The sequence below is a fragment of the Chaetura pelagica genome, unplaced genomic scaffold, assembly GCF_000747805.2.
Source record: "Chaetura pelagica isolate M959 unplaced genomic scaffold, ChaPel_1.0 scaffold220, whole genome shotgun sequence".
Classification (NCBI taxonomy): domain Eukaryota; kingdom Metazoa; phylum Chordata; class Aves; order Apodiformes; family Apodidae; genus Chaetura; species Chaetura pelagica.
In genome coordinates, this window is record NW_009951982.1 from 1,073,124 (window position 1) to 1,083,171 (window position 10,048).

At 36.9% G+C, this 10,048-nt stretch overlaps 1 protein-coding gene across 2 annotated transcripts in view; it reads left to right on the top strand.

Moving 5' to 3' along the window:
• The window catches only part of GRID2 (glutamate receptor, ionotropic, delta 2), a 716,811-nt gene that overhangs the window by 444,104 nt on the left and 262,659 nt on the right, over window positions 1–10,048 (top strand). For both annotated transcript variants that reach the window (XM_010001338.1, XM_010001346.1), the window contains one exon: window positions 1,151–1,356. In XM_010001338.1, the coding sequence (XP_009999640.1) occupies window positions 1,151–1,356 (206 nt within the window). The remainder of the gene's footprint in view (window positions 1–1,150; window positions 1,357–10,048) is intronic.

The following is a 10,048-nucleotide window of genomic DNA, read 5'->3' on the forward strand; positions in this document are numbered from 1 at the left end:
TGAATGTCCTCCGGAAGAGCAGGTCTGAACAACTGCTGGGCAGAGAAGTCATGTCAGGCAACTGGTGACAGCTGCAGAAAAAAGACTGAGCTACTGCAGCGGCTGGTTAGGATCAGACAGTGAGGAGTCAGTGAGGCTGATGGGAATTTCTAGAGGTCCAGGAGACCCTGCTCTGACTTATGAAGTCATTGAATTATTTTAAACTTTAAGCTTCAAGTTTGGAGTTTTAGATAAAGCTATTCAAAAGAGGAGAAAAACACCAAACAAGTTTTTTGCTTGCTCTTGTTGAATTCACTATTAGAAAAAGCCATTCAAAGGCTTGGACCAGCTTGAGGTAGCATGACAATGTGAGAGAACCCAGACATTTCAGTTTGACAGGCATTAAAGTTATTACAAGCTAGGTGATGAACACAATTAGAATTTTTCTGATCAAATCTTCCTTTAGAAGTAATTTTAAAAAAAGGATTTACTCAGACTGAACCAGAAAGATCTATTCGAGCAGTTTGCTGTGGAAGAACTTGTTAAATTCAGCAAGCAGTGGCAGTATCAGACAATAGCTGGCAGTACAATTGAAAACGTATGTCTGGCTGTTGTTTTGAAGGAAAGTTGTCTGGTTTATTTTTGAAGGAAATAAACAACTGTGCAGTTTAGAACAACATCAAGATTTTCTGATTATTTTTTCTTTTCACTTAGATACATTAAGGTACACAGAGTTGCAGTGGATAACAAAAGAAAACAATCTGCTTCCTATCTTTCTCTACCTTAGTTGCCCTCTGACAACTCTCACTTGAAAGAAGTGTGTTACAGTCTTCATAGCTTCACTGTTCTTTAGGGATTTTAGCCTGAATGTCCCTTAACAAAAATAAGGAACACATGTAATGATTGAATGACAAAAATAAGGAAAATTGCTAGAAATATTTATAGGTTTGTTTTCTAGTGGTTGTTTTGGACAGTAACTGAGGTGTGGCTATTCTTTGTCCTTTGTATTTAGTGAGTATAGCTCAGGAAAAGCTCCAATGAATAATAAGTGAAAGCTCATAAAGGTCTGCCTGACACTGAACAAAATGCCTCTGTGAGTTGAATTGAACAGAATTTTTTGTCTTTTTTCTTCTTATCAATTAATGTCTTGTTTGGCTTTTTATTTTCCTAGATATCCGTGGAATACAAGAGTTTTTGGACAAAGTTTCTCAACAGGGAATGGATGTAGCATTGCAGAAAGTAGAAAACAACATCAACAAAATGATCACAGGCCTCTTTTCCAGTATGCGAATAGAAGAGCGGAACCGCTACCGGGATACTCTGAGACGAGCTATTCTTATAATGAACCCCTTGACAGCCAAATCGTTCATAACAGAGGTATGTGCTTATCACTGGTAACTTCTTGGTTACTGCAGCTGTTTCTCAAAAGATTCTGTTTATTTGACTTCATAAAAACAAGCAAACCAAGCCCCAAAAAACCCAACTAAAAATTTAAATATTCTCTCTTCACAAATCATCACACCAGGGTGTTTTTCATGCTTATACATGTGCATACAAAACAGTATAGCTATATTCTGCATAAGCAAAAGCATTTAGGAAATGTGAAGATGAATTAGCTCTCTAATGTCTGTTTGAAACTGGCGGTTATTGTATTGTTATTTCCATGCTTAGTGTGTCCCTCACTAAAAAATCTTTACAACTGAAAATTCTATTATTATTTAAATATACAGTATGTGTTTGTGGATAAAATCTGTTTACCTGATTGGCATTTCATTTTTTTGTTTGAAATATTGGATAATTATCTGTTATGTACCATGGAGTATTAGTAAGGAAATTTAATTTATGAAAAATTGAATCTGAATGATGCTTTTAAAGTCATAGGCTAAACTTACACTTGAGTATTTGAACAAAAACTACAAGCGATATGGACAGAATTTTTTAAAGCTTTTCAGGATTTAGAGGCAGAAGATGACTTGCAAAGCTTGTTTACTTTTTTTTAAAGGCATGACATGATTATTTTTACACAGCACTGTACTGTTGCAGGTGTGGTGTTTTACGTGGGTGTATACTATTTATCATCAACCAGTGATTAAAAATATATTAGTTTTCCATTCCATAGAAATACACTTTACTCTCTGCAATAATTTGTCTTTGGATCTATTTGTGACTTGCATTATTTTTCTTTTATATTTTCCTATTGCCTAGGTCTTCAGAATTGAGGATTAAAAACTAACTGCATATATAGTCTCAAGTGAATGCCTTTCAGGAACTTTAGTTAGAAGACAGCTTTTTTGTTTCTTTTTGAAGTTTTTGTGTGCTCTTTGGGTATTTTGCTGTCCTCGTTATACACTCTGAAGTTTGCTAATCTGAGTGATGAGGGTTTGCTGCTCTATCCGGCTCTGTATAATGCTTTACAGGATGTAAAAAAAATGTGAAAATGTTTTAGATTGTTCTGCACTGTTTTCATCACCCAAGTCACAAACGTTTTATATTTGGGGTAAGTGACATCTAAAGATATTTCATATTTCAATCTGAAAGTAGTGCAGGGTTCAGGGCTCTAACTACAATAACTCAGCGAAAAAAAACTCCTGTATTGTTCCTAAAGATAAACAGTCTTTTATAAAAAACACACTTTCTTCATCATTTATTTTTGCCCACATGAGCATAGTAACAGAGTAATTGTCTACTTTATAGGTGGTATGTATGTGTTGTCTGGAAAGGAAATAGTTTATTTTTTGGAGTTCTCACCTTGGCATCGCCACTCGAAACCCAAAAAACCCCCAAAGCCAACAAAGAAAACCAACTAAACCAAAGCTACAATCGCCCTCCTCCCTCCAAAAAACCCAAAACCAGATGCACAAAAACCCCCAACAACAAAACTCCCAGTGATACTCCTTTCCTGGAGACCGTAAGACAACTCGGAAAGGTCATTATATTCTCTTTTGAGTGAGGTTCAAGAGTCTCATTAGATGGTATGTTACAGGTTTTGACAGCATACCAGCATTTATTTGGAGTATGATGTGTGACTGGTAAAACTGACAGCAGGAGCCTCTCAATAAGAAGAGTTACCCAAACAGAAGTGCGATTACTGCCATGCTGTATTTCTGTTGTTGGTGGTGAATGAACTACAGAACAGCTGCACTCCAACACCCAGTGTCTGTGCAAGGAGAAACTTGCTGAAAAAGCTTTGCCAATAGGTACTAGGAGCTGTTATCTTGCAGTGGAACCAGCAGCCACACTTTATTGGGCAAAGAAGTTATAAAGACTATGGACTACCGATGTGATATCGTATGCTGAAACAATTCAAGTGTGGGTGTGCCTATTCCAAAGGCTGTGCCTTGTGCATGATCAACTTAAATTGGAGATTGGTTCACCTAGTGGGTTCAGAGTGTAAACCTTACCAAGTTAATAAGAAACAAATGCATATGTAGACAAGCCCTTGATTTTTATTTTTTTTTACAGTTTTTTTCTGCCTACAAGCTACTTTTGGCTGCCTAATTGGATTCAGCTGTCAACATCTCTCCCCAGATCTCACATAATATTTTATGCTTGGTCCCTTCTGAGATGACTGATTTGGCTGAACCCTCTCATTGTGTAGCTGAGAACAGGGTTCATTCACTCTACAGCAGCTGTAGTTAAGTGTGGGCTTGATTACTATGCAAGTAACAACTTTTCCAGGGTAAACAGTCAGACACTGGCTGTATAAATAGGAAGTCTATAAATTGGAGATTTCTTGTGGTAGAAGTCATCTTTGTTCTGACTCTTTGGAAGTTTTATCTTTAAGTAAGAACATTCTGAGTTTGAACTTTCTTTTTTTTTTTTTTTCTTTTTTTTTTAGGCAGCATTGCTTTTTTATGTTAGGATCCCTTCTCTCCTGTTTTTGTATCACTAGAGCTTACAGACATGAGATGTATACTTATACACTCAAGAAAACAAAGATTAATGTGTAAATACATTGATCTGTCTATGGTGATAAAACCCCATCTTCTCTAACCATTATATATTCATTTGCCCTCCATAGGAAAGGCAGGAAGACATGGGAGCAGGTACCACAATATCTCTTCTTACTGGCTAAAGGATTAATGTAAAGTGAGAGCAAGGGCCCAGCCAGATTGGCTAATGCCTTTCATTGCTTTGAGCTGGAGATGATGGGGCAGAGGAAAAAAAAGTGCTATTCAAATAGTGACATTCAGTGTGGTTAAGGAGTGTGAAGATATGGAGCTAGCAAATTTTGATATCTCTCCCCAGATTAGTTTGGATCAGCATTGAGGAAAACCTTCTGTCAAGGATATACTGGTGACTTGTTTTGAAGGGTGAAGTTTTTCTGTGCCCTTGAATAATCACCCGGGTCCCACAGGTAAAGGAAAATATTCCCATTGACACTTTTGTGATTACTGGAAAGGACCTCAGAACCAACCATCTTGCACAAGAATTGTAATGCTATCTGACTTCACTGGTGGCTGATGTAAACTTTGTGCCATTTGCTTGCTTTTTATTTTAGGGTGAGATTTTTGTTGCACATGCTCTTCTGATTTGTGATGAACTTGCAGAACATGAAGCACCGTATAGGGCAAAAGGAAAAGAAATAGGATGTCCTTGCCAGCTCAGCATGTGAGCAAAAACCAGGCACAAAAGGCAGAAAACACAAGTAGAAAAAAGAGAGAAAATCACTTGGAGCTTTAGGTAAAAAGCAGGGATTCTATGGGCTGAGAAAGTGTCTTGTTACCCTGTCAGCTTTGGGAGGAAAGCTTCTCAAAAGTAGAAAAATTTAAGAAAGGTTAGGGAGACCCTCCCCTGTGTTGAGACTGCCTTGCAAAGAGAGGGCTAAAGCCAAGTATGAGGAGGCTGGGTGAGAGGAAGAACATGCCAGGAAACTCGGGTGGCAATTGAGGTTATGGGGATAACAAAGCAACTTTGGGAAGCAAGACTTCAGGAAGAAAGCTAGGTGTCCTCAGTGGGGCCAAAATGCTGTCAGTACATCTCAGCTTACAACTTTATTTCTGTCTGGCTAAGGAAACTACCTTATCAACTGCATGCAGGCATATGAATGAATATGTTCTGTGCAAAGACTTCAGGAATTGATAGCATGACTGCAAGGGAAGGATAATGCAGCTTGTCCAGTGTTTTAGATATTGTGAGAAATAATTTTGACTAGTAAGAACATTTCATGCATTGGAAATCCAGTAAGAAATGGGTGAAAGAGCTAGTTTCAGCCAGGGATTTTGCTAGAGTTTTGACAGGGCAGGCTCTGGAAGGTCTTGATCAAGTAGCTGAAGACACTGTCACCTTCAGCTGTCAGTTCTTCCCCTTGACAGAAGGATTGGCACCCCAGCAGCAAACTCAGCAGATGTAACATTACACTGTGCTGCCCCTTTTTAGGGTCTTTTCTCTTGGTTCTGTTGCAGGAATAGTGACCTCTAAAATAAATAGATAAGCACACTTTTTAACTGCAGTAGTAAGATATTCAGCAGCTTATCTAGCAAAAAAATCAGAGTATTGGCATCTTATATGAGCCAACAAAGTTGTTGTGTTCTCTTGAGAATTTCATTTGTCAGTTTCCAGACTGGAGAAAGTATTGATCTTCACCTTGCTATACACTATATATTTTGTGTAATTAAAAATACTAACTTTTTATTATTCCAAAGGCTCTATTTTGCAGTCAACTTGAAACTACTGAGCCCCATAATGTCAGGATTTCAAGCGTGCAAGTGATCATGCTACAGATATTGGAAATGTTTAATCTATTTAAAGTCAAGCTCACATGCATCACAGAACTGCGCTATAATTGCTTAAAACACAGATATTCAACAAAACGAGCAGCTGCCAAATCTGAGAGTTGTAGCAAATAGGTCCTGTATGTTGACCTGTTGACATGCCTATTGTACTATCCTCTGCAGGTACCTTTTTATTTTTCTGTATTAATTTTCAAAGAAAATTAGAACTATGTAGCTTTCAGGCATTACTACAATCTGCTACACACGAATTTTGCAAAGTAAAAGGGTTTGGTTTTTCTTCCTTTCTTAGGTAGATGTGGAACAGTACTAAAGTAAGGTTACCTTAGAAGAAGCCAATCTGCACTACTTTCATGAATAAAAAAAACTCTATAAATGAATTATTAAAATAGACAGAGAAAATAGAATAAAGCATATAAATGAAGTACTAAAGAGTTCTTGGCATGTAGTGGGCAAGTGAAAAAGAGAAAAGTGAATGTTCAAGGAGTAAATGTAATTTTAAAATGTTTTACATTATTGAGCCTTCACTCTGTTTTTTCTAATGGTTACTGTGAATAGAATAAGAAGTAACATTGTGTAAAATGAGATCATTCTTGGTAGCAAGTGTCTTCTTTTTTATTCTATTTGATTATTATTTTTCTGCAGAAAATAATAGGTAATTTTAAACTTAAGTACTTGAAAAAAAAAAAACACACCTGTTTTTTTTCCTATAGTGATGTTGTTTTACCAGGTTTCAGCTTTGTATCTGATCATGCAGCAAACCACAGATCATTTAGATCTAAAGAAAGGGATTTGCTCTAATGTTACACAGCACTGTAAACAGGCTTATTTCTTCAAACAATTTATTTGCCGTGAATTAGAAAAGTCTACTCAACTGTTTCTCAGCTGTTTGCAAAATTTATTCAGCCTTCATGTCCAAAGTTCATGGAAGCTCAATTTCTTAAGTTGTTTTTGTTTGTTTGTGTTGTTGTTTGTTTGGTTTTGTTTCTGGTTTTTTTTTTTTAAACCTTATTCTGTGATGTTGTATCCTAAGGAATGTTACAATAACATTTAACTGTTTTGTTCTTCTCTTTCTTTTTATTAATAAATTACCATCTGTGACTCTTCTTTTCTTATAAGTAATCTGAATGCTTTAATAATCTTCCTCACAATTGTATTTTGAAGAATGGGTTTTTTTTAGACCTGCACTCTTCCGTAGAACATACTTGACTCTTTTGAGTCCATTCTCTACGTCATAGGTTGTGGTGGAATTAATCGCATTCATCATGCTCCACTGTAATTTGTTGTAATGAAATATATCTTTCTTCTTTTGTCTTCCTTCTACATTAAACACAACATTTATAACTGCTGGCTGAGCTAGAGGATTAAAGAATTTTTTACATCTTAGAATCTTCCAAATCTCCAGTAAAGGGATGTACAGAAAATATAGTAAGAATACCGAATAAGTTGAAAGTTTCATCCTTTAAATGCAGCAGAAGATTTTTTGCTGCCTTTTTTTTTTTTTTTTTTTTTTTTTTTTTTTACCTGCAAGAAGAGAGGCAGGGGTATTTGGAGGATTCTACATTTTACCTTTCAGTAAAAATGTATGAAAGTTCTTGGATTTTCTGTTTAGTCGAATTCCTTGACTTTTTATGCTATTGCAGCCTTGAGTGTAGGCCATTCAGCTGATGGCTGAATGATTGGATGTGAAAATTCTTGTTATTTTCCCATGTTTGATCAATAGCGTGGTGTTGTTACAGATTCTATATGTACTTGCTTGCCATGGGGTACAAGTTCAAAGGTAAAACATTTTAGTTAGAGAAAAATGAAGGAGGAACCTGAAATAAGTCAGCTTCAAATGGATTTGTGTCATAACTGTGATTCTAACCTAAAGCAATCCCTTCTGTTTCTGTATTTTCAGGAAAGAATCAGAAAGAGAGTGAAATTCAGGTTCACTGTGTAGTGCTTGGGGCTCTTAGGGCAGAATGCAGTGCTTGCTGTGGCTAAGGTGGTTTATTTTAGTGTCTAAAACGAAGGGGAAACATCATGGGAACTCTATCCCAACACAGAGGGTCTACATCTGGAAGAACAGGAGTGGGTAGCCATCTGCAGGTCCTTTGCACTGCTAGGAATTTTAGAACTCGGGCTGTACCTTGCTGTTCCTGAAAAGTAAGGGTGCAGATGAGTGGACTGGAGCTCAGCTGGCACATTTGTGTTGGCTGCTTGTTGGGTTTGTTTGTGTGGGTTTTTTTAATTAAGAATGCTAATAACAGCAGCTGAGGGGAAGCCGGGTACAGGTATGTTCGTCTTGCAATCAGCCATGCTTCATATGCTTGTGATGTGAAAAGTGAGACAAAAGCCTCCCTGATGTTACAAATCTAATGGTACCATACACTCTGTGGATTGTACCATGGCTGTCTATGCTTTTACACTCTTTACTGTGGTGGTAGTAGTATAAGGAGACCCTCATTGAAGTTTGTGTCCTAAGCCAATATGAACTGGAGCATTTATATGTTCTATAACATAAAAAAGTCATGGCACATATCTGCGTTTTTCTTTTTTCTGAATTTTTTTCACCTTGGCTTTATGGTGTTTAGTGATGTGACATTTATTGATGGATATTCACATGATGCTGGTTTCTAGCCTACACCAGAGGGTATAGCTATGGTGAGATGTGAACCAGGGCTATCTCTCTGCTATCTAAAGCAAAGCTGTAGTGTATTATTTTATTTATAAAAACAAAAATTATTTTGTTAATATAAAATGTCTGTACATTTATTATGGACAGGGAACTCCTTGAAAGAGTCCAGTGCAGAGCCACAGAGATGATTAAGAGTGGAACATCTCCCTAATAAGGAAAGGTTGAGGGAGCTGGGTCTCTTTATCTTGGAGAAGAGGAGACTGAGGGGTGACCTTATCCATGTTTACAAATATGTAAAAGGCAAGTGTCAGGAGGACAGAGCCAGGCTTTTTTCAGTGGTGTCCAGTGGTAGGACAAGGGGCAATGGGTGCAAACTGGAACATAGGAGGTTCCATGTAAACATCAGAAAAACCTTCTTTACTGTGAGAGTGACAGAGCCGTGGAACAGGCTGCCCAGAAAGGTTGTGGAGTCTCCTTCGCTGGAGACATTAAAAACCCACCTGGATGCGTTCCTGTGTGATGTGCAGGTGACCCTGCTCTGGCAGGGGGGTTGGACTGGATAATCTTTTGAGTTCACTTCCAACCCCTAAGATTCTGTGATTCTGTAATACAGATATACACATGACTATTGCCCTGGATCTTGTTTTCAGTACAAATATTTACAACATCAGAATGTTTGTAGTTATACAATGAAATCCTTCATTCTGGAGTATAGTAAAACAAGAAAAATACCCTGCTGTATGTAAGCTTTGACCAGTATTTGGTATTTGAACATACTTTCATCTTTGAGTTTTGGAACTACCTAATGAGCTTTTAAATCTCTTCTGTCCTTAATTCTCTATCTCAGTCTGTAGCTTGTAATGCAGATTTATGAGTATACATACAACTTTTTAGTTTCATTACAGTTTCATAAGTAATTTATTAGAAATTCTTACAAAAACTAGAGTTAAACTGCTAGAGTATTTATTTGAGAGGAAATAAGAGGAGCTTTAGTGGTTAAGTACTGAACAGACTTTATGAGAATCTCATCATATTTGCTGTTATGCACACAACTGTTAGGTCATGCTTTCATATAAATTTATTTCTGTTACTCTATATGGTTTTTAATGACTCTGCCATTGACATTCTCTTATTTGGGGTCTTCCTGGGTATGGTGTTTTCTGGACTAAAATAAGTAGAGGGGCTGTTCTCCCATGATCTTTAAAGATGTAAAAATTATTTTATTCTGCTGTCAATGTTGGCTGTTCTTTGACCTGCTTTCTTAAATTGCTATCATAGTTAATTTTATACTCCTGTTGCTATACCAGCAATTTTAATTGGATCCGATAGTCTTGTTTACTGCTTATCCTTCCTCCCTGCTTTAATAGCATCACTATAAACCCCTCTGTTGTGTTCCTCTTGAGAGCCAAATCTTCCCATAGAGAGCAAATTGCTTCAATCAGCCAAAAGAATAAATACATTTTTTTTTTTAAAAAAAAAGGATATAAAACACACCAATGGAAAAAAGCTGTTATATACACATTGGTAGAGACAGCCAGTGTATTTAAGTATGTATTTTCCACAGAGCTGAGAGTGGCTGATTCTTGTAGGTGCCATAAAAAGCCCACTCTGAACATCTGCAAAACTAATATGCAGTTGACTGCCACAGGATGAGTGTCTTTTTGAAATGAAATGACAGCTAGAGAGGATTAACTTGAAATGGATATAAGATCTGACA